The sequence below is a fragment of the Falco naumanni genome, chromosome 5 (genome assembly GCF_017639655.2).
Source record: "Falco naumanni isolate bFalNau1 chromosome 5, bFalNau1.pat, whole genome shotgun sequence".
NCBI classification, from domain to species: domain Eukaryota; kingdom Metazoa; phylum Chordata; class Aves; order Falconiformes; family Falconidae; genus Falco; species Falco naumanni.
Window position 1 is genome coordinate 78,520,074 of NC_054058.1, and position 24,453 is coordinate 78,544,526.

The window sequence follows — 24,453 nt, forward strand, 5'->3', positions numbered from 1 at the left end:
TCCAAAGAGCTGCGGGAGACAGTTGAGAAGGGTGCCAGGCATAGTTTAGCAGAATTTGGATTGAATGTAGCTCCTGAAGAAGTTCAGAGGCAAGAGCCCTGGAAAATATCTGGCCGTGAATGTGCTGAAGGGAGCTGTGTCTCCACAACCTATCAAATTGAAACTGGATGTAAAGACTTTGAATGATGTCCAAAAACTTGCAGGAATGCTAAATTGGCTACGGCCTTATTTAGGCCTTTACTAATGAACAAACGCATCCTCTTTTGCAGCTTTTAAAAGGAGACACAGATCTTTTAGCCCCAAGGTATTTAATGCCTGCAGCCTTGGCACTTGTGAAAGAAGTCAAACAGTTGATCTCTTCACGACATGCGTGGCGTCTAGACATCACGCTTCCTTTAAGTGGTTTTATTTTAATGGACCAATCTTCCCCTTATGCTATGTTGGCCCAGTGGAACCAGGCTCGGCAAGATCCGCTGCATGTACTTGAATGGTGGTTTCTGCCTTTGCAGCCTAAGAAAAGCGCTGTCGAATTGTACAAACTTGTTGCCGATGTGATCATAAAAATCCAAAAAAGATGTTTAGAGTTGGCTGGAGTTAATCCAGCAACTGTAATTATCCCTGTGCAACAATTCTATGTTGAATGGGCGCTATTAAACTCTACCGCCCTTCAAGTGGCTCTTGCCAGTTTTCAAGGGCAAGTTCAGTACCACCATCCACCGCACCCACTTTTGAAAATGACTGTAAATCTAACTTTACGGCCACGGCAACGAAGTCAGAGACGACCAGTCAAAGGTGACACAGTATTTACAGGCGGGTCTGGAAAAACGGGAAAAGCCGCAGTCGCTTGGAAAAAAAATGGGCAATGGCATTCCCAAATTGTATATCAGGAAGGATCCCCGCAAGTCGTAGAGTTACAGGCTGCGGCTTTGGCATTTCAGTATTTTCCAGGCCTTCTTAATCTTGTTACTGATTCGGCATATGTGGCAGCTCTCCTTCCCAAGTTAGACAGGGCTGTCCTTGGCCATGTCAACATTCCCGAGCTTTTTGCAATTTTGACTTTGGTTTGGGAAGAGATTCGGAAACGCCATTCTCCGTATTATGTTACGCATGTTAATAGCCATACTTCCCTACCGGGTCTTGTAATTGAAGGCAATGCTAGAGTTGATGCTCTAGTTTCTGTGGCTCTGTCGGCGCCTGTTCCTGATGTCCATCAGCAAGCCGTGTTAGCCCACCAGTTCTAGCATCAGAATTGGCGATCCTTGTATCATCAGTTTGGCCAAAAGGGTCTCTCCCAGGCTGCTGCACGCAGTATTGTTGCAGCCTGTCCAGACTGTCAAAATGTTACTTCTGTGCCAAATTATGGAGTGAATCCTAGAGGCCTTCAAGCCTTACAGCTTTGGCAAACAGATGTAACTCATTCCAATGAGTTTGGCAGACAAAAATATGTCCATGTTACAATAGATACATATTCTACTGCAATGATTGCTACTGCCCGCACAGGTGAGACCAGTTGTGAAGTCATTTGGCACCGGCAACGTGCTTTTTCTGTGCAGTGCTGTAATCGCGGTGGGACTGTATTCTTTTCCTGCTGTTGCCCTCCTGTTTTCTCGAGTGCGTCTTGTGTGTGTGTGTGTCGGGGGGGGGTGTGTGTGTGCGCCTGAGTTTCTGATTTTTAGGGAGCTGTGACTTTTCCCAGAAAGAAAGAAAGTCAAAGCAAACATTTCTCAGTCAAAAAACTAACAGCAACAGTTGTGTCTCTGTCATGGCAAAGAGAGACCGTGTTACAGGTACAGGAGACTTCACTGATCCTGTACTCCAGAGAAACAGAACCCCTGACTTCAGAAATGTGTGTCATTGCAGGTTGGTGGGGACACCGTATGGCTCGCGCAAGACGTTCTCGGGTAGGAGAGCAACAGCGGATGGGTGTGGAGAAAGCAATGGGGATTCTCACACAGGCAGTGGTTGTGGATTCCTGTGAGCTCAAGGTAAGTCCAATTTCAATTTTGTTAATCCTGAAGTAGGCTGTTTTCTTGCTGCAGGTACAGTTGTCAATAAAGTCAGACGTTAACCAATGCCAACTAAAACTGGGAAGGATATGTAGCTTGTGAAAGAATTCCACCCGGGGTGGACTAGGTTGTGTTTCCACACCTGGTGTAGACTGCTGTTCTTGCTTTTGGTGAACTAAACTTGAGGAGGCTGCGTTCTCTTCCTAATTTCCAGTTGAAAAGGGCTTGTTGAATTCTCAAATAGCCCACTCACAACCTGCCAGTACTGTTGGAAGTTAATGTCCTAACAGTTCCTATGACGGATTTGGGGAGGGGTGTTTGCATTGACACGCATGTGTTCACATCATCACTTTGCCATTTATTGCCACTTCAAATGAGCCCATCCTCTGTGTGTGAGTGGGTAGAGCCCAGCTCCTTTGTGGCTCATTCCTAACGCGATGACTGGGGATGTGGTACGTACCGAAGCATTGTGGATAGTCAGAGGCCATGTTGCTGATGGAGTCGTAGGTGAACCTGAACAAATACCACCAGGACAGGAATTTCTTTTCAAGTTCAATTGCATTATCCCAGATTTCCTTTCAAATTGCAGTGGGCAAGGAACCTTCACCACCTTCTCTGGTAACTGCCGCTGTCATTGGTTGTATCCACACTTGAGCTTGGGTACAACAAAGAGTGAAAGAAGCATTACCTTGGACTACACCAAGTGCATCTACCATCAACTGGTGGTCTTTTTGATCAGTTCCCTCCCACTGAGGCAACAGGTCCGACAAAAGCCGTTGATTAATTCCTAAAGCAAAAAGGGAAGATCATAAAGGATGTTATAAATTTATGCAAATCACTGGTTACTGTAACTAATTTGTTCATGAAGACTTCTGAGTCTGTGCTATTTAGAACTCCCAGTGCTGTCCCCAGGGTACCAGTCCCATCTCTTTTTGCTTGTTTTGGGGGGAAGAGGGTTTGTTTATGCAGCCGTGCCATCCATCACTTTTAAGAGCCCTTCAGGAATGGTGCACGAGCTAGATGGACTGCAGAGATGTTAGTTAGCATTGATAATTCTACTCTTTTGAGGGACCATGGTGGGTTAAACAATACCCGCTGTTGGCCTGTGTACTGGATCATATATAGTCCAATGTTAGATATTGGTGGAGACAAAATGTCTTTCGCTGGTAAAACGACATCACAGATCTACATTTCAAGGGTGATATCCTTCGAACCTAAGGCTGCAAATGATCAAATACAACAAAAATGTGTTATGGTCACGATGAGCGACAGGCTGCTTCATCCATCCATGTGCGGTTCATCCCGAGTTCCTGTAAAAAAGGACAGAAAAGGAAATATGCTGGGTTGGAAGTACAAATGGCAGAATTAATTAAGAGGAGGAAGAAACCCATTGAGTAGTGATTCGGGGTCTTTTTCCTGAGCAATCTCTTGCTTCCCTGGCGTAGAGATTTTTAGGCATGACTAGTACCATTGGTAATATTTCAGTTTGGGACATCTTTACTGACACAGGTTGTCCAGCATCAAACCCAGTACGTTGATTTACGTTGCCTCTCAGGCTCTTCTTCAAGCACAGATGGCACGTTCTCCACTCCAGAAGTGAAGTATAGACACCCTACTCTCTTTTTAATTACTCTGGATTAATTTTTTTCCTTTCCTCCAAATTTCTGACAATTCCATCCAGAAGAGTGATGAAGAGAGGTTACCTTTATGGGGTGCTGTGCATTTATCAAGGTGTGTGTATTTGAATTCACGATGTCAAGTTGAGCTTTGTATGTAAATGCAAATTACACAGTGCAGCAGGGCAGAACTAAACCTCAGAGAATGATGATGACGGAAATGCTTCATAAGGGCTGACACGATTTTCAGAAGGAAAGACTACAGAAATTGTTCTTGAGTTAAACATACGATTCCTAAAACCATGGCATGTGATAGCTCGTGTCTACATTCATGCCGCAAGTATTGGACAAAACGCATGCAGAAAAGGCTGGGGTAAGGAATATATTTTAAGCTAAAGGTGTTACACTATGCATAATACAGATTGTGGTCAAGAACGCGTAATACATAAGTTGCAATTAAGCATTAAATTTGTCCCAGAAAATAATATGCTCTTTCATGTCACAGCAAAATTACTACATTAAAACACACATTATTCCTCTTTAACTGAGCAAATCCTGATGGTTGATTCTCTGTGTGAGTTTTTAAAGAATGGATAAACTGCTTCGGAGAATGCACAGTCTTGAAACGTGAACATCACAGACATGTTGGTGACATTGAAAAAAGTCAGAGTTTTCTTTTCACAGTTAAGGAAAACCCCAACTTTCCTGGGATTTGCCTGCACCTCTAACTGTGTCCATGGATCGGTTCTTGCCCAGCAAAATTTAACACTTAAGCCCAGAGCCCAGAATCCTTCTTTAGGTGACAGAGTTATTCTTCCTTTCCTTGGGGCGGATTTCCTGGCTACTCCCAGGTCCCAGTCACTGCAATTTCCCACGTCCACCTCCCAGTAATGCTTGCCGGAGGAGAAACCTTCTGAGCCCAGCACGCAGACAGAGGAATCAAAACGGCCCTCATGGAGAGTCACTTTCTGGACCTGTGATTGATACGTGAAACTCTTCTTGTCCCCAGCAATAGACAAGTTTGGATGGGCTGTGTCCCAATCAACCACGATGTCATCTGTAAAAAACAGGTATTTGGGGCTTTCTAAACACTTTTCTAAAGAGAAGAGAAGAGAAGAGAAGAGAAGAGAAGAGAAGAGAAGAGAAGAGAAGAGAAGAGAAGAGAAGAGAAGAGAAGAGAAGAGAAGAGAAGAGAAGAGAAGAGAAGAGAAGAGAAGAGAAGAGAAGAGAAGAGAAGAGAAGAGAAGAGAAGAGAAGAGAAGAGAAGAGAAGAGAAGAGAAGAGAAGAGAAGAGAAGAGAAGAGAAGAGAAGAGAAGAGAAGAGAAGAGAAGAAGAGGAGAGAAGAGAAGAGAAGAGAAGAGAAGAGAAGAGAAGGAAAGGGTGCTGCACTGCAATTCATTCTGAAAATCTGCCTACAACGTCATTCTGAAAATCTGCCTGTAACGGTCTGGAAAGACCTCTTACCCCCAGGGAAGGACTGCTCTCAGGCTTACGCATTACACTTTCACTCTCAACTATGTCACAGCCCAGTGAAATACCTGTGCATCACTGCAATAAAAGGCATTTGTAGACTCACAGTCCAGCCCATGCTCAGCACTGCTTTTGCAGTAGTCACAGATGTCACACCATTGAGTACAGACATGAGTAAGTGCAGTGTTTTACCTGAATTGCCACGAGCCTTTCTGAATTCTGAAAGCAATTAGGAGAGACAAAAAGGAAAAAAAACAAGGGTGAGAGAAAGCAAATTCAAAACATTGACTGGAAAAGTGTTCCAACTCCAAGATGAGACATCCCAGGCTGAGACTAAACTCTGCAGGTTAACGGATGCTCAGATTCCCTCTTGCCCTCTCCAGCGCTGTGATTACCTGTGGGGGCTGGAGAAGGATCTGAGGCTGGGCTGAGTTTCCTGCCTGGGGACTACTTTCTCTCTCAGGTCCCACTCTGCCGCCTTGCCAGTGTTTTGGGTGGATGCCCCACCTGCCACACTGCACATTCCACAGCATGTGAGACCCCTGGTCAGCACCCCGGAATGTCCAGAGACACAGAAAGGGAGCAGTCCCCTTTGTGACACGTCGCGGAATAAATGTCAGCCACTTCTTGTGGATTTCTCGGGTGGGGTTGGGTACAAAGGAAGAGCTTGGGGGAATTGTCAGTAACCCTCTGAAGAGAGGAGGCACTGCGCTTCCCGGAGAGTTTCTGGGTACGTGCAGCCGTGGCAGCTTTGTACCTGAGAGGGTGGGCAGGGAAGGAAGGCAGGGGAGATGTGGCAGGCAGAGAGTCTGCTCTACAAACCAAGCTGCTGAGAAGTCAGATCGGACCCAGTAAACATTAAATAATTGAAAGAGCCGAATCAGCCGAGCTTGTGCATTTCTGTATGGATGTGAAAAGGGGACCCAGCAGGGCAGGATCGTGAAGTCCTGACACGCGAGCTTAAGGGGTTAGCTCCAAGGCAGGCATTGATGCTCCCTGAAGTCGCATCTGACATGCTTCTGACTCTGGCAGGGATGTCTTCCCTACCCCATCATCACGCACCATCCGTCCAGCCCCCAGGTGTGGTTGGTGGCCCAGGCTCTCCAGCCCCATCAGCCCCATCACAGCCTTCCCTCAACGTACCCTTCCCTCACTCTCCGACCAACACCAAAGGCTCCACCAGCCACAACACCACAAACAACACCCTGTGAAAATCCCTTAAATGCCACAACTGGGTGGCACGCAAGGCCTCCAGGGAGGCAGCGGAACTCACCAATCTCCTTCTTCTGCTGCTCTGCAAGAAGAGAGGGAGAACACCTTGCTTAGCACCTTGAATCAAAGGAACACTGGAGCACCCCAGTCACAAGAACATCCCACCAGCCCTTCTGAATGCCCGCTGGGGGAGAAGACATTCCAAGGAGCCCAGGAACAGCACAAGCCTACCAAAGTCAACTCCCTATTACTGAGCTTACAGCAAAGGCAAGGAAGGAAACTGAACCTGCACATCTGCACTTATTATTCTGCCTCCAAAAGCCAGTCCGTTCTGGAATAGTCCAATCCACGAATGGAGGAAAAGCTCCTCTGGCATGGTAGATGGCTCACACTATTGGCGGTCAGGGGTGACTTCCCCTCCGCTATCCCACCCTGGAATCACCTCCCATGATTGTCTTGCTCACATGGCCCGCAGGGATTCAGCAGCACTCACCGATCCGCTTCTTCTGGTTCCCTGCAAGATTAGAGAGGGAAGAGAAAACACCTTGATTAGCGCCATGACTCCGTGGGATACATGGCAAACAGCATGTGTACACCTCATTTAGGAAGGCTGACTTGTCATCCATCAGGACATGTCCCCAGCCAGGGCTCCCCCAGGCACGAAGCCGTGGTGGCAGCGCATTGCCTGCAGTCCCCCTTCTCAGCACCCAGGGCTGCCCCTGCTTGCAGCTGAGGCTGCTCTGCACGGGAGGGCTTGGCAGAACGAAGGGAGAGCAATCAGGGCTTCCCAGGCACGAGCTGCTGCCAGCCGTGGGGACAGGGGCTCCCTTGATTCTGGACACAGCAGCACCCAATACCTGCACAGGATGACACCCACTGACCTCCCACCCACTCCCCACCGCTCACAGCACTGCCCCTGCCTGGCACAGACACCCTCAAGGGCTGCCACCTCCACCAGCATCACAGCCAAATGCCCTCCTTGGCATGTCAGGTGCTGAGGGACACAGCACCTCCCCTCAACCAGCACCCAGCAAGCCAGAAACTTGCTGTAGGAGTAGCCCCACCACCCTGCCCCTTCTTTCTGGCTCACACAGGGAATTCAGCTATCAGTTTCTTGCTTCCCAGGACAACAGTATTCCCTTGCCCTGGGGATGGGTCCTCTCTCTTGGGCCACTGCTTCTATCCTTGACCGGATAGCAAAGAACTCAGAGCCTTCACAATGGTCATAAGTCCATAATAGGACCCCCAGGCACAAGGACATCCAATCACTCATGCCAAATGCGTGCTGGTCCAGGAGAATGGCCAAGGACCATGGGATTAGGGCTGTCCTGCCACTGTCAATGGTCCGTGAAAGAGCTTGCACCATGGGCGGGGAAGCGCACTGCACCCTTACATTCACCCTCACTAATCTGTCGCTGAAAAGTGTTGAAAGGAGAAGAATCTGTAAACAGTGATGCCACAGTATCTATTGGGTGTCCCACGACAGAATAAAAAGAGTCAAAACCCACCCAGGCACTGGCCTTCGGGGAAGACCTTGGTACAGCCAAATGCAGGGAGCACCAGCTACCAGGTTGAGCCTTGCACATTGGCAGGGTCCGTCAGTGTGGCACTTGGCGAGCAGTTGGCATTGCTGGAGCATCCCTCCTCATCTGCCTCAAGGCCCTATCACTGTGCCAAAGGCATTTAAGAAACAGAAACACTCACCGTTCCTTGCATTGAGGTCCTCTGTTGAGTCACCGTGGTCACAGGAGAAGAGACATGAAATCAGAGAAGACACATAACGTCCTTGTAGTGGCTGAGGGACATGGCACCTCCCCTGACCAGCACCAAGCAAGCCAGAAGCTGAGGTAGCCCCACCACAACCACGCTGCCCCTTCTGTCTGGCTCACACAGGGAATTCAGCCTGGCAGATTCCTGCTTCCCAGGGGATGGTTTTCCCTTTCCCTGGGCATAGAACCTCTCTTTTAGTCCATCGCTTCTCCCCTTGACTGAATAGCAAAGACCACAGAGCCTTTCCAATGGGAAGAAGTTCATAAAAGGACCCCCAGGCAGAAGAACATTGCATCAGTCATGGCAAATGTGTGCTGGAGTAGGAGAATGGCCAAGGACCATAATTAGTACTTCTCTGCCAGTGTCAAGGCTCTATGAAAGACCTTGCACCACCACAACACACTAAACATTCACTTTTATTAATCTTCCACTTGAACTGTGCTGAAAGGCAAAGAGTCCAAAAATACTAATTCCCAAAAAGCCAATGGCAGGCGTACCACAAAAGGGAAGAGTCAATGTCCACCCCACCACTGGCCATTGGGGAAGATCTTGGTACAGCCAAATGCAGGGAGTACTAGCTGCCAGGTTGACCCTTGTGCTCTCTCAATGTGGCACACAGGGAGTAGTTGGCATTGCTGGAGCATCCCTCTTCATCTGCCTCAAGGCCCTATCACTGTACCAAAGGCATTTAAGAAACAGAAACACTCACCGTTCCTTGCATGGAGGTCCTCTGTTGAGTCACCGTGGTCACAGGAGAAGAGACATGAAATCAACAGAGGCTGAGGGACATGGCATCTCCCCTGACCAGCACCAAGCAAGCCAGAAGCTGGAGTAGCCCCACCACAACCACGCTGCCCCTTCTGTCTGGCTCACACAGGGAATTCAGCCTGGCAGATTCCTGCTTCCCAGGGGATGGTTTTCCCTTTCCCTGGGGACGGAACCTATGACTTGGGCCAACACTTCTCCCCTTGACTGAAATGCAAAGAATACAGAGCTTTCACAATGGACACAGTAACAGGGTCCCCAGTCAGAAGGACATCTAATCAGTCATGCCAAATGCGTGCTGGTCCAGGAGAATGGCCAAGGACCATGGGATTAACACAGTCTGGACATTGTTCAAGGCATCACTAATGAGCTGCACTATGGGCAGGTAAAGCGCACGACACCCTGAATTTGCATCCTTGCTGAGCTGCCTCTGAGACTGTGCTGACAGGCAAAGGCTCTGGAAATGGCAATGCCGCAGAAGCGATTGCAAGATCCCCCACAAAAAGGAAGAGTCAAAACAATTCACAGCTGGCCATGGGCACCGCCCCTGCAGAGCCAGAGCCAGGGAGCACCAGCTGCCAGGTTGAGCCTTGCACATTGGCAAAGTCTCTCAGCGTGGCACTCGGGGAGCTGCTGGCATTGCTGGAGCATCCCTCCCCTCCCACCCCAGGGCACTAATTCAGGCAAGGACAGCATTTGCACAAGCGGAAACACTCACCATTCATTGCATGTAGTTCATCTGTAAGTCACCATGGTCACAGGAGAAGAAGACATGAAGTCAGAACAGGACCCACAGGATCTTTACAAGCCATTTCCCTCTAGGACTGTCCACCCCAGGGAATGATGAACAACAAATCTGGCATGCAGGACAGTTCATGATCCTTTGGAACTCCTCATCATGTGGCCCTCAGAAGCATTTTTACCAACGACAGCACAGACCCAAATCCCTATAAGTAGCCAGGGTTCCTCAGGGACATGGGCTCTCTGCCCCATCGCACACACCGTGGCCTCCCCTCAGCATCTCCTTCCTTCATGCTCCTGTGTTGTTAGGTAGGGCCTGGTGGCCAGAAGATGTTGCGCTGTATGGAAACATAGGGCCCCCCTCCAGGTAGCCAATAGCTTTTAGTTTATGATGTAAGCAGACGGAAGTGACATTGTAAGCCTAGGCTATATAGTGTCGCGCCGCTCAGCAATAAACGCCATTTGCCATCCACCACATTGGTGTCTGTGAGCTGATGGACCCCGTGGCCAGGGGTTGGCCGCCGTGCCGTTCCTAAGCCAGGTCACTGCGCGCCTGTGAAGGCAACAAGTGGTGCCAAAACCCGGGAACAATCACCTGGAGTCAGGTGAACTGCGGCTGGAGCGGCAGGACCAGCCTGGCGGGGAAGACGCTCCCGGACCAACCAAGAGGATGGAAGCTCTTGTGAAGGTTGGATTACAACTACATAAGCAGTGGGGTATTGATTGTAAGCCCAAAGATTTTACTCTCGCGGTTGCGAGACTTTTGGAGCTTGGGGTCATTGACCAGCCGGTGGATATACTCCACCCAGATGTGTGGGACAAATGTTCCCGCGCTTTATGTGATGAAACTATGTCTACTGGTAGTGGGAAAATCTGAAAGCGTGGGGGAAAGTCGTCCAGGCTCTCCAAAAAGCTAGACACGAGCAGGAGACCTGGAAAGCTGCCAGGGATTGTTTGTTAACCACCCCGCAGGTGGGAATTGGGGCGACTACGCAAACCTCACGCCCCCCGGTTGAGGAGGGTTCCGCCGACCCTCAAAGCCGACAGAAAGGTGACGCGCCCACTCTGCGTCCAAAAGACTCTTCCATCTCCAACTCGCCCCCAGACTCCTCGGCGAACTCCTTTTGGGGCAAGCTGGCTGCAGAGGCCAGGGGTGCTGAGGTGAAAGCCGAGGCCGAAACTACACGGACTGAACCACCACCATATGTGCCCCAAGATGTCGCCGAGCAGCAAGAAGGGCGGTGCGAGACCGCCCCTGGAGGGAGCAGGGGGGGAGCGCTAGAGTTAACAAGCGCACACAGAGGGGAGGGGAGGAGAATGGGAAGGAAAAGAGTGATTGGCATGACCAAAAAAGGGAAAAGATCACGAGCAAGGGGCAGAAAGCTAATCAGAATGACCCGCCCCAAAACCGTCTTTATAAGGCAGGCGCCTCCCCAAGCGGAAGGCAGGGCGGGCAAAAAGGGAAAGAACCGCCCAATGACGCAAGAAAAGGGAGGGGCCGAAGCCCGACCACATACCACCAGCACCCAGAAGTGAGCAGTCAGTCGGACTCTGACTCCGACTCAGACTCCGCATGGGAGACTTGGCTTGCAAATACAAAGACCAAATTATCACCACTCACGGGAAAAGAAAGACATAAGGGGAAAGAAATTCCTCTCACTGATTGGAGAAAAATACAAATTGCATGTGCCAATTGGGCCCCAACAGACACACTAGTATTCCCGGTCCGAGTGACGGACGGGGGACAGAGGGTTCATTCACCCTTAAACCCTAAGGATATACAAGCGATTGTTAAAGCAATCGCGGACAAAGGACTCAATTCTACCATGGTCTCCACCCTCATAGATGGGGTTTTTGGAGGAGATGATTTGCTCCCGTTCGATATAAACTTAAAAAGCAGGGAAACGGGAAAGGGAGAGGGCCCCTGGGCCGCACTCAGCCCTCTCCCACTTGGGATGCCAGGCGGCCGCATTACACCAATCCCAGACAGGGGGGGTCACTCCTGAACCCGTTGCCCCCGAGGGAAGGAACCAACTTTATGGCCCAGCCGACAACCCCACAAACCTGGCCTCCATCCCAGGGACAGCAGGGACCGCCCTGTGGGGACTAGACCCCTGGGTGGCCCTGGCAGTAAGGTGTGACAACCCGCCAGTGGTGTGGGGGATTTGTTCCCTCTATAATTCCCTAAATGGTATCACCATCAGCATCCCCTTTTTGATTGATACCGGAGCAGATGTTACAGTCATTCCTGAAACGAGCTGGCCCCCACATTGGAAATTGGAAGACGCCTCCGTGGTGGGCGGAGTCGGGGGATTAACCCTAGCTCAGAAGAGTGCTCACTTGGTAGCAATCATGCTTCACACAGAAAAGGAACCAGAAAAGACCATTACCTTCTTCCCATACGTCATGTCAGGAGTCCCACCCCTGTTGGGAAGGGACGCCCTAGCCTTATTAAAAGCTAGAGTGACAAATTTACAGTAAGGGCCACTGCCGTACACCCACTTCCACCGATCAGACTGACATGGAAATCATCCGACCCAGTATGGGTCGAGCAGTGGCCCCTGTCAAAGCCTCGAATGGATGCCCTTCTTGAGTTAGTTGACCGCGAACTACAACGAGGCCATATAGAGCCTTCCACTAGTCCATGGAACACCCCAGTCTTTGTAATACCCAAACGAGCAGGCGAGGGGTTTCGTCTCCTCCATGACCTGCGTGAAGTAAACAAAAAAATCCAACCAATGGGTCCTGTTCAAACATTGTTGCCCATGAACTCCATGATACCGGAAGGACAACCATGTGCTGTCCTTGATATTAAAGACTGTTATTTCTCAATACCTCTGCATGAGGCGGACAAAGAGCGGTTTGCTTTTTCTGTAGTGTTTCCAAACAGCCAACGCCCCAACTTGCACTTCCAGTGGAAAGTGCTGCCCCAAGGAATGATCAATTCACCCACTATCTGTCAAATCACAGCGGATCGGGCACTGGCACCGGTTCAGCGCGGTGACCCGACTACAACTATCATTCAATATATAGATGATATTCTGATTGCCGCACCATCAGGCAATCAGGTAGACCACCTGGTGACAATAATTTCAGAAACCCTCAAGACAAACAGGTTTGAAATCGCGAGTGCAAAAATTAAAAGAGGACCCTGTGTCAGTTTCTTGGGAATGGGAATCACAAGTTCTTATATAACACCCCCCCCAAATAAAAATCCGTCGAACCATTAAAACACTCCATGACATGCAACAGTTAGTGGGGTCTTTGCAATGGCTCCGCAATGTAGTCCTGATCCCTCCTGAAATCATGGCCCCCCTGTACGATCTTTTGAAAGGGAAAACCCCATGGGAACAAAAAAACTCTGACGACAGAAGCAATAAGCTCTCTCGACTTTATCGAACAACAGGTGTCATCAAACACGCTCGCCAGGTGGAACCCGACTATACCACTTGATCTGTATGTGCATTTCATGGAAGGGGGGGGGGAGTAGGAGTGCTGGCCCAAGGCTTTCCTAAAAAAGCTCAGCCAATACAATGGATAGTCCTGGGGAAAACATCACGTGCTTTCTCTCCAGGAGTCGAGTGCCTCGGTAACCTCATCACGAAAGGCAGAAAACTCGCCCTAAGACATCTGGGCATTGAGCCAGCCAGAATATACCTGCCCTTTCGCAAACAGCTCCCAACACAATCAGTGGCAATGTCAGACTCTCTAGCTATAGCCCTCGTAGGATTTGGGGGGGGAAGTCCGGTATGCCACAAAGCCCCCCTGGACTCAAATGCTAGCTATTGTCGACATCGACCTCCCATGGAAAATCATGGACTGGCCCCAACAGGGACCAACAGTCTTCACAGAAGCATCCTCAGCGACCTCAACCGTGGCAGCAGTATGGCAATCAGGAGGAGAATGGCACTGTGTCAAAATGACCGATCGTGTGATCTCCGTCCAACAGCTGGAAGCAACAGCTGTAGTGCTGGCATGCGGACTGTTCCCGACAGAACATCTCAACATAGTAACTGATTCAATGTTTGTGGCCAAGCTTTGCTTAGCCATGTCAGGGCCCGGCGTGTCAACATCCACAATAGCTCTGATGCTGGAAGAAGCACTTTTTTCCCGAAAGGGCACTATATTGGTTATCCATGTCAACAGCCATAACCCAATCAAAGGGTTCTTCCAAATCGGCAACGACAAAGCAGATGCCGCTGCAAAAGGGTTGTGGCACTGAGAGATGCTCGCCAATTACATGAGTCCCTTCACATTGGAGCTAAAGTGTTACCATGGAGATGTGGGATCTCGGCCACTGATGCGAAACATATAGTAGCTACATGTCCCTACTGCCAAAAAGCACCATTGTGGTCTAGTGGAGTCAACCCCAGAGGTCTTAAAGCCTCCGAGGTATGGCAGACGGATTTTATGCTCTGCCAGTTGCTAAAACCTCGTGTAGACACATATAGCGGGGTGATCGTAGTGACACAACACCTTAAGACCGACGCTAAGGCAACCATCCAACATTGGCTAACAGCCATGGCGTGGCTTGGCATCCCTAATCAGATCAAAACGGACAACGGTCCGAATTTTGTGTCTAAATCAGTCCAGGCATTCGCTCTGAAATGGGGTATTACTCTAATACATGGCATCCCATATAATAGTACAGGACAAGCCATAGTCGAACGGGCAAATCAAACTCTGAAATCTAAATTAGAGGTATTAGCAAAAACAGAAGGTTTTACCGACGTCATTCCCTCAGGGGACCAGGCACGCTTATTAGCGGCAGCCCTATTAGCTTTAAACAAGTTCCCCAGGGGAGACGAGGTGAATAGTCCTGCCCAGAAGCACTGGGCCACTTGAGCACTAGAAGAAGGCCTGTCGGTCATGATCAGAAAGGAGCTAGGAGAATGGGAACAAGGGTGGAAATTAGTTCTGACAGGGCGAGGGTATGTTGCGGTCAGAAAAGATAACAGAATCAAACGGTGTCCACCTAAGTCTATCAAACCACCTTCAGAATAAAACTAATGAAAACTGTGAGTTTTTGTCTGCAGGACTGGATCATTGGACACCCCCATAACCCGTATACCCTGGTGACAAGAGAATACGACGAGTTGGCAAGCGGCCTGTCCGCATCTGAGAGCTCTGCACTGGCAGAGTCCAGACAACGGCGAAACAGCCCCTGCAGGGTGGGGCTGCGATGTTTTTGTGTGATTTCAATTTTGGGGTTCATAACGCTGTCTAGCGGCTTGTATGAACATCAGCCGTGGGAATGGGTACTGGTGAGATGGGAGGACCAGAAGATACTACGAAAGATTGTTACCCCGGGACCCCCTAGTTTCCAAGTATATCTCTGTGACCTAATCCTCTCAACCCCCTGTTCGAACACTATAATATATTATATGTGTCCCAGCTCTAACCCCAGCAAATCTTACTGTAACGTCCCTTATCAGTATTACTGTTCTCGCTGGGGCTGTGAAACCATCGCATCTTGCTGGAAGGTAGCGAAACCAGACCCATTTCTTAAGACCAGTTGGGGGCCAACAGGCTGCACCCCTAGGAGACCAAACGGGTTGGGAGGGACAGTATGCCGCGGGAAATGTGACTGCCAATATATTTTCTTAAATGTAACCAATGAAAATGACCTGAGATGGACCATCAGCAAAACTTGGGGCATTAGATACTGGCAACCTGGCACAGATAGGGGGGGACTGTTTTTTATTAAAAAACAGGAAGTAAAAAGCGGAACAGCAACTGGCCCCAACGTCGTGATCAAAAGCGATAACCAGCAAAGAAAAGAAAACTTGCAGACTGCCACCCCCACCCCAGCCAATCCCTTACCAACCAAGCAAATAGTTCCCTCAAGCCAACCAAACATGAACTCTCACCATTTACCCGACAAGCCATTTTTTAGCGTGTTAGATGCCACCTTTCGGTCGCTAAATCAGTCAAACCCGGATCTCATGAATTCTTGTTGGTTATGTTATGACGTCTATCCCCCCTTCTACGAAGGCATTGCCCTCGATGCTTCCTTCGACTATTCATCAGACAGCAATCCAACCCAGTGTAGGTGGGACACACCATGGAACGGAGTCACCTTGAACCAAGTCAGGGGCCTGGGCGTATGTATACTACCCTAGCAAGCTGGGATAGTGCTGTCTGCGCAAAAAACGTTGTGGTTGACAAGACCCGTAAATGGGAGATCCCATCCACACCCGGAATGTGGATCTGCCATCAATCAGGAGTAACCCCCTGTGTGTCACTCAAACTTTTTGACGATTCAGCTGACTTTTGTGTACAAATTCTGATTGTTCCTAGGATCCTATACCACCCAGAAGAAGAAATGTACCACTATTGGGGAGAAGCCAATAGCAGACTTCAAAAAAGAGAAGTACTGACAGCTGCAACAATAGCGACGCTGCTTGGTTTGGGAGCAGCTGGCACGGCCACGGGAGTGACCTGCCTAGTGACCCAGCAACAAGGCCTGTCTCAGCTGCAAGCCGCCATCGATGAAGACCTACAAAAAATCGAGAAATCCATGACCTTTTTGGAGCGATCCCTCTCCTCGCTTTCAGAGGTTGTTTTGCAGAATAGACGGGGATTAGACCTCCTGTTTATGCAACAAGGAGTCCTTTGTGCCGCCTTGAAAGAGGAATGTTGCTTCTATGCTGACCACACCAGAGTGGTTAGAGACTCGATGGCCAAATTGAGAGAGAGATTGGCTCAAAGAAAAAGAGACAGGGAAGCCCAACAAGGGTGGCTTGAATCATGGTTTAACCAATCACCATGGCTAACCACCCTGATATCCACCTTTGTAGGTCCGATTGCAATAATCCTGCTGACACTGATCTTCGGACCCTGTATATTAAACAGGCTCGTATCCTTTGTCAAGATCCGGCTAGAAAAGGTCAACATCATGTTTGTAGAACACCAACAACTGCTTTAAAAATGTACTTGATCGGTATTTCCCCCAATTCTCCCTGGCTCTCCCCACGTATCCCAAGCTACACTCCATTACCTCCATTCGCTTCCCAAGTGTCAATTCTCAGTGTGCCTTATCTTTGTACTCTTTTTTAGAAATATTTTTACTATTTTAGCCTGTTTAGTTAAGCATAGGGAGAGGGGAAATGTTGCTAGGTAGGGGCTGGCGGCCGGAAGATGTCGAGCTGTACGGAAACATAGGGCCCCCCTCCAGGTAGCCAACAGCTTTTAGCTTATGATGTAAGCAGACGGAAGTGTCACTGTAAGCCTAGGCTATATAGTGTCGCGCCGCTCAGCAATAAACGCCATTTGCCATTCACCACATTGGTGTCTGTGAGCTGATGGACCGCGCGGCCAGGGGTTGGCCGCCGTGCCGTTCCTAAGCCAGGTCACCGCGCGCCTGTGAAGGCAACACTCCTGCCTCCAACAAAGCCTCCCGCAGCCTGGGCATCACCAGCCACCCGCCACCGCAACCCACCATCTGCCTTGTGGCAAGGGCCATGGGTGCCTTTAGAGGCCCTTTCCCCAGGGACAGTTGGTGACAGGAAGGGGAGGGAAAGCCAGCAGAGACGGCTCCAAGCCAGGTGTCTCTCAGCATTCCTGACACCGGTCACACTCCACGGCGCAGGCTCTCCTGGCTGTCCCATGGGGTGAGGGCTGACTTGTCCTCCACTCTCCCACCCTGGCACCCCATCCCACAAACTGCTCACACACATGGGCCCCAGGGAGTCAGCGACACTCACCAATCTCCTTCTTCAGTTGCTCTGCAAGAAGAAAGGGTGAAAAGAGGACACACTGATTAGCGCCCAACCTCCAGTGAAGATGGCCGTAAATCCTGGGACATGTTCAGCAAAGCAGATCCCTTCTCCTCCAAACCCACATGCAGCCAGAGCTCCCCCAGGCACGGAGCCGTGGTGGCAGCGCATTGCCTGAAGTCCCCCTTCTCAGCACCCAGGGCTGCCCCTGCTTGCAGCTGAGGCTGCTCTGCACGGGAGGGCTTGGCAGAACGAAGGGAGAGCAATCAGGGCTTCCCAGGCACGAGCTGCTGCCAGCCGTGGGGACAGGGGCTCCCTTGCTTCTGGACACAGCAGCACCCAATACCTGCACAGGATGACACCCACTGACCTCCCACCCACTCCCCACCGCTCACAGCACTGCCCCTGCCTGGCACAGACACCCTCAAGGGCTGCCACCTCCACCAGCATCACAGCCATATGCCCTCCTTGGCATGTCAGGTGCTGAGGGACACAGCACCTCCCCTCAACCAGCACCCAGCAAGCCAGAAACTTGCTGTAGGAGTAGCCCCACCACCCTGCCCCTTCTTTCTGGCTCACACAGGGAATTCAGCTATCAGTCTCTTGCTTCCCAGTACAACAGTATTCCCTTGCCCTGGGGATGGGTCCTCTCTCTTGGGCCACTGCTTCTATCCTTGACCGGATAGCAAAGAACTCAGAGCCTTCACAATGGTCATAAGTCCATAATAGGTCCCCCAGGCACAAGGACATCCAATCACTCATGCCAAATGCGTGCTGGTCCAGGAGAATGGCCAAGGACCATGGGATTAGGGCTGTCCTGCCACTGTCAATGGTCCGTGAAAGAGCTTGCACCATGGGCGGGGAGGCGCACTGCACCCTTACATTCACCCTCACTAATCTGTCGCTGAAAAGTGTTGAAAGGAGAAGAATCTGTAAACAGTGATGCCACAGTATCTATTGGGTGTCCCACGACAGAATAAAAAGAGTCAAAACCCACCCAGGCACTGGCCTTCGGGGAAGACCTTGGTACAGCCAAATGCAGGGAGCACCAGCTACCAGGTTGAGCCTTGCACATTGGCAGGGTCCGTCAGTGTGGCACTTGGCGAGCAGTTGGCATTGCTGGAGCATCCCTCCTCATCTGCCTCAAGGCCCTATCACTGTGCCAAAGGCATTTAAGAAACAGAAACACTCACCGTTCCTTGCATGGAGGTCCTCTGTTGAGTCACCGTGGTCACAGGAGAAGAGACATGAAATCAGAGAAGACACATAACGTCCTTGTAGTGGCTGAGGGACATGGCATCTCCCCTGACCAGCACCAAGCAAGCCAGAAGCTGAGGTAGCCCCACCACAACCACGCTGCCCCTTCTGTCTGGCTCACACAGGGAATTCAGCCTGGCAGATTCCTGCTTCCCAGGGGATGGTTTTCCCTTTCCCTGGGGACGGAACCTATGACTTGGGCCAACACTTCTCCCCTTGACTGAACTGCAAAGAATACAGAGCTTTCACAATGGACACAGTAACAGGGCCCCCAGTCAGAGGGACATCTAATCAGTCATGCCAAATGCGTGCTGGTCCAGGAGAATGGCCAAGGACCATGGGATTAACACTGTCTGGACATTGTTCAAGGCATCACTAATGAGCTGCACTATGGGCAGGTAAAGCGCACGACACCCTGAATTTGCATCCTTGCTGAGCTGCCTCTGAGACTGTGCTGACAGGCAAAGGCTCTGGAAATTGCAATGCCGCAGAAGCGATTGCAAGATCCCCCACAAAAAGGAAGAGTCAAAACAATTCACAGCTGGCCATGGGCACCGCCCCTGCAGAGCCAGAGCCAGGGAGCACCAGCTGCCAGGTTAAGCCTTGCACATTGGCAAAGTCTCTCAGTGTGGCACTCGGGGAGCTGCTGGCATTGCTGGAGCATCCCTCCCCTCCCACCCCAGGGCACTAATTCAGGCAAGGACAGCATTTGCACAAGTGGAAACACTCACCATTCATTGCACGCAGTTCATCTGCAAGTCACCATGGTCACAGGAGAAGAAGACATGAAGTCAGAACAGGACCCACAGGATCTTTACAAGCCATTTCCCTCTGGGACTGTCCACCCCAGGGAATGATGAACAACAAATCTGGCATGCAGGACAGTTCATGCTCCTTTGGAGCTCCTCATCATGTGGCCCTCAGAAACATTTTTACCAACAACGGCACAGACCCAAATCCCTATAAGTAGCCAGGGTTCCTCAGGGACATGGGCTCTCTGCCCCATCACACACACCATGGCCTTCCCTCAGCATCTCCTTCCATCATGCTCCTGCCTCCAACAAAGCCTCCACAGCCTGGCAGATTCCTGCTTCCCAGGGGATGGTTTTCCCTTTCCCTGGGCATAGAACCTCTCTTTTAGTCCATCGCTTCTCCCCTTGACTGAATAGCAAAGACCACAGAGCCTTTCCAATGGGAAGAAGTTCATAATAGGACCCCCAGGCACGAGTACATCGCATCAGTCATGGCAAATGTGTGCTGGAGTAGGAGAATGGCCAAGGACCATAATTAGTACTTCTCTGCCAGTGTCAAGGCTCTATGAAAGACCTTGCACCACCACAACACACTAAACATTCACTTTTATTAATCTTCCACTTGAACTGTGCTGAAAGGCAAAGAGTCCAAAAATACTAATTCCCAAAAAGCCAATGGCAGGCGTACCACAAAAGGGAAGAGTCAATGTCCACCCCACCACTGGCCATTGGGGAAGATCTTTCTTGGTAAAGCCAAAGTCAGGGAGTACTAGCTGCCAGGTTAAGCCTTGCACATTGGCAGGCTCTCTCAACATGGCACTTGGGGAGCAGTTGTCATTGCTGGAGCATCCCTCCCCACCTGCCTGAAAGATTTATGGCAGTGGGGAAGTGAGAAAGACTCAGCTTTTTTATGCCGTGTCCCTGATGTGTCACCATTGTCACTGGAGGAGAAGACATGAAGTCAGGACAAGAACCACAAGGTCTTTGCAAGCCAGACCCCTCAAATACTGCCCACTCTAGGGAATGAAGAACAAAACTCTAGCGTGGGGGACAGTTCATGCTCCCTTGGAGCTACTCATCACCTGGCCCTGACTGGGATTTTTGCCACCAGCCACAAACACTCACAGCCCTTCCTTCAATGGAGCCCAGTCAGTTAGAGAGCCCCCCAGTCATTACAGTATCACACCATTCTGTTCAAATGCAGGTAGGTATGAAGAGAAGGAACCTCATGAACACAATAAATATTGCACTGTCAAGATTCTACTAATGAGCTCGCGCCATGAACAGGCCAAGTCTCTATGCCCTGAACTTCAACACTTACTCTTAGAAAACCAACACATTGCAATCTTCCAGCAAGGCAATTCTGAAAGGAAAAACCACCAGTATTAGTAACTCCACCACAACTATTGTGTAACCCACACACAGAGTACGAAAAGCCAAAGTGCAGCCCATCACTGCCTCTGGAAATGAATCTTCACTGCCAAGAGGGACTGGCTCATGCGATCTCTGGCAGGGGGAAATAGCTTACCTGCTAAAATAAGGAGGACAAGGAGGCAGGGAACCCAGAAGAAATCACCGCTTTCTGAAAAATGGAGAACAAGCAATAGAAAAAATGAATCGGCTTTCATGCGGTATAGCACACGCACACACACAGTGGCTGTATATTCACATGATCTGCAGCATTTGAACGTGGCTAGCAGAAGAACACTTTCAGCCAAATCATTCCTCAGGAAATGTGAAGAGGAATAAAAAAGTTCTCAAAGAAAGCTGAAATGAGCATTGATAGTTGCATTTTATATTCACTGCCTTGTGTCCAAGAGTCTTCCACAGACACACGCTGAAAACCACACTCGACATAAACTAGCAAGTATTTGTCTTTTTCCTTGGGAAGTTTCTTACTGTCTTTTGCTTTTGCAGTTGGTCTCTAGTCTCTCACTCTATTCAAGAGGCCACTGTCTCTGAAGGGAGCAATATTGTTCTGAGTGATACCATCAAAATACATTCGCTTACGACAAGTTGTCCTCCAAAGCTTTCACTGAGAAGAAATTCCAGAGGACAGCTCGGCCTTAACATCACCTTTCAGGCAGAATCGCCCCCTAGTAGCCTCATGCCAAAGTCTTTCCTTCTCGGTACAACTCTCAGCAGCTGGCACCCTGAAGAGCTCTCACAAAAACTTCTCTGCAGCATCAAAAAACAGAGATTCATGCTGGGAGACAGGCTAGCGAGCACTTATCTCATGGGCCCACTGTCCTCCTGGCTTTCCTGGGGTCAGCAGATGCTCTTCTCATCGCAGCCACACTCCTGGCAGTTGGGTTCAGTGACTTCCTCAAAGCACTGAGCAATAGACTGTTCTTAGGCAAAACCCCGTTCCCGAACTCTTGTACCCGTTTAGTCTATATAGTATGAGATTGCCTCAGCTTTCTTCAGAGACATGTGGTCTGTGGTCTGCATTGTATACTGAACAGTCCTGCTTAAGTAAGTATGTTGTAACTGAACGCTTGAAAGGTGTAAGAACCATGTGTAACACCACACATGGGTTACCCCGTCTGGCTGAGACACCTCCTGCACATGAATAGAATATTTGATCTTGAAATTCTACCCTTTGCATCCTAGCCTCTCTCCTTGGTCAGCACGGGCCAGCTGTGAGTTTTCGTAACACTCTCAGTGGATGTCACTATGGCGTGTGGTGGGAAACTCAGTGAAATAATCCACAGCGTTTGGCCCCACCTTCTCACTTAGTGGAGGATGATGCAGTATGCGAGTGAGGAGAGAGTAGCTTTGCTTGCTCAGAGGATGCCAAGGTGCATGAGTCTTAATTGCTGCATACCTGACTGTTGAGGCACCTGTAGACTGTGTTCCCTTTCAGCGGTCACAAACACAGGTGGTGGTTGTTCACAGGGTATCTCAATGGAGCTTTCTATTGCAAAACTATTGTCCGCCTCCGGTAGAATGCTTGTCAGGGCCAGTGAAGATAGGTCTTCCCAAACCATATATGATACACCCTGTTGCCTTAATGGAGATGGAGCGATTTAGCAGGAAATAACCCCCCTGCCCGCCTTCCATCTCTTCTCACTGAGGTGAGCGGTTGGGTGCATCTAGGTTTAACTTCTAGGTGATGTCTGATTTACCACTATCAGTCCAGTCATGTTTAATATGTATAATAAACCACCAAGGGCCTGGATACACTGATAGCAGTCTGCACTGCCAGGCCAGCCGTGGTCATGGGCTAGCACTGCCACACTCTAGGGTTTGGTCATGTTCCTTGAGAAACTGCGATGACCAGCTACTTAACAGGGAAGTTTTATTAGCAACAGATAGACATGTTCTTGGATTGCCAGTGATAGTCACTGACTGCAAAAAGGCATGTGAAAATAAAATGTTATAAAGTATAAAATCACAAGAAAGTTACAACCAATATGGCCTGGCTACAAATACTCTTTTGCCATTTTCATTATGCATCCTTCGTGGCATTAAAAAAAGTCTTGTGCACTTACCTGTTGGTAGGACTGTCTTGGCTAGGTATTTTTAAAAATACAGGAAGGAACAAGATGGCTCAAGTGACCACTGCCGCAGGAGCAATTCTGCAGTCCTGGGGAGACAGTAAGAAATGCCTTTCACCTTCTGGTGACCTCACAAAGTCTGATAGAAGATGATAGGTAAATATAAGAGACTTTTTTTCTGGGTGTATTGGGTGTCTGTGGCCAGGTTTTGGTAGTAGTGCTCTGCAAGGGTTCCCCCTGTGGTAAAAAAGTGTAAATTTAGGTGCACAGAGTCTCACCCAACGTTTCAAGAGGGTTTTTAGAGTAAAACGTTAGTATTTTTCTCCACCTAGAGATTTTCATGTGAATACTGAAAAAGTTAGACCAACCCAGACTGCCGCATCACTAAGCTCAATGTGGGGAGAGCTTTCCTCAGAGCCCAGAGGCATCTCTGCTCCTGTGCAAAGTCTGCAGAACACACCTGGTGCTCCCTTCCCTGCGAGGGCTAACTCTGTGCACCTTTGCTTCCCTAACAAAGGAGAAGGTGAAGCATCAAAGAGTAGAAAGGGAAACTAGAGATGGATGCTGCAGAATGCCAAGACCCTTGTCCCAGTCTGCAGTCATTTATTGATCTTTCTGTGGAATGATTAACTACTCTCCCCAATGCTGTCAGCTTTTCCAACATGTAGAAAGAAGGAAGGAAGAATAAAAAGCATGTTAAAAGCTGCAGCAAAGTTACGGAGCCTTGGTTGGTTTGATTTTCTTTATTTTCCTGTTCACGCTTCCCCATGTAAAGCTACAAGCTCTCAGGCACAGGCCACAACCTGTTTTTAAAAACGGAAAGACAAAACAAATGCCACAGGTTTGCATGATTCACCAGCTGGAAAAACTAGCAAAGGTGTACTGCTTGTACACACGACTGTAAAAACTCTGTATCCTTCCTATTGGTTATCTGCAGAATAAATTTATACCCGAGTTAGACTTAATCAGTTCAGATTATCTATGTCACGGGATGTATATAGACGTCATATTGGTATATACCTAGCAGGCTAACCCAGAGCAAGCCTGTATTTCTGACACAAAGGGAGCACATGCATTTGCTTTCCGAAGCGGGAATGTGTTTCAGAACCAGCACATTGCAGTCCTCCAACCAGCCCCACGCATCACAACATTTTCAGCAAACTCTCTCTGTGGAGCAACCTTGCAAATAACCATTAGCATTTCAGTGACCTCTTTCTTTAAAAAAATTGCTGGTGGATAGCCTCTGATTCCAAATCCAAATCATCCGTCAGATTTACACTTCATTCTTCACGCTTAAGGAAGCAAAGAAAGAAGTTAATTCCAAGCTGGAATCATGCCCTGGTGGCTGTCAATAGCAAACCACCAGCTCAATATTCAGGCAAACCCCTCCAAAAACCTCATCATGCACAATTCTCTTTCAGCCAGGCTTTAATTCCTTACCTGAAGAGCAGGACCCAAAGAACCCCTTTGAATTTCAGCGTGGATTATGGAAGTGAGGAGCCTTTGGCTTGTATTACCCGGAGGTAGGGGAGTCAACCTCTCTCCTTTCCTGACGGAAGCTTACAGGCGCTGAAACCTGAACGTTCACCAGGAGCAACTGTTTGCCCTTGAGTGCAATAGTCCAGCCCGTGCCTGTAGGTACCAA

At 49.4% G+C, this 24,453-nt stretch overlaps 1 protein-coding gene across 11 annotated transcripts; it reads right to left on the reverse strand.

The window, feature by feature from the left end:
- Positions 1–3,991: 3,991 nt before the first annotated feature.
- On the reverse strand, positions 3,992–24,453 carry LOC121088910 (butyrophilin subfamily 1 member A1-like). 11 transcript variants are annotated; one of them, XM_040595574.1, is made up of 12 exons: positions 24,249–24,432; positions 22,803–22,897; positions 22,136–22,317; positions 20,837–20,890; positions 20,630–20,671; positions 17,288–17,308; positions 9,559–9,579; positions 8,785–8,805; positions 6,799–6,819; positions 6,367–6,387; positions 5,286–5,312; positions 3,992–4,679 (listed from the first exon to the last, which is right to left on the reverse strand). In XM_040595574.1, exons 3-12 carry the CDS (start codon positions 22,296–22,298, stop codon positions 4,153–4,155), a joined length of 918 nt encoding a protein of 305 aa, XP_040451508.1. In that variant the 5' UTR covers positions 22,299–22,317; positions 22,803–22,897; positions 24,249–24,432; the 3' UTR covers positions 3,992–4,152. The 11 variants fall into 11 exon arrangements, 4 of the variants coding, with proteins under 4 accessions (XP_040451508.1, XP_040451509.1, XP_040451510.1 ...); XM_040595575.1 differs by lacking the exons at positions 8,785–8,805; positions 9,559–9,579 and having other exon boundaries at positions 24,249–24,431; XM_040595576.1 differs by lacking the exons at positions 5,286–5,312; positions 8,785–8,805; positions 9,559–9,579 and having other exon boundaries at positions 24,249–24,431.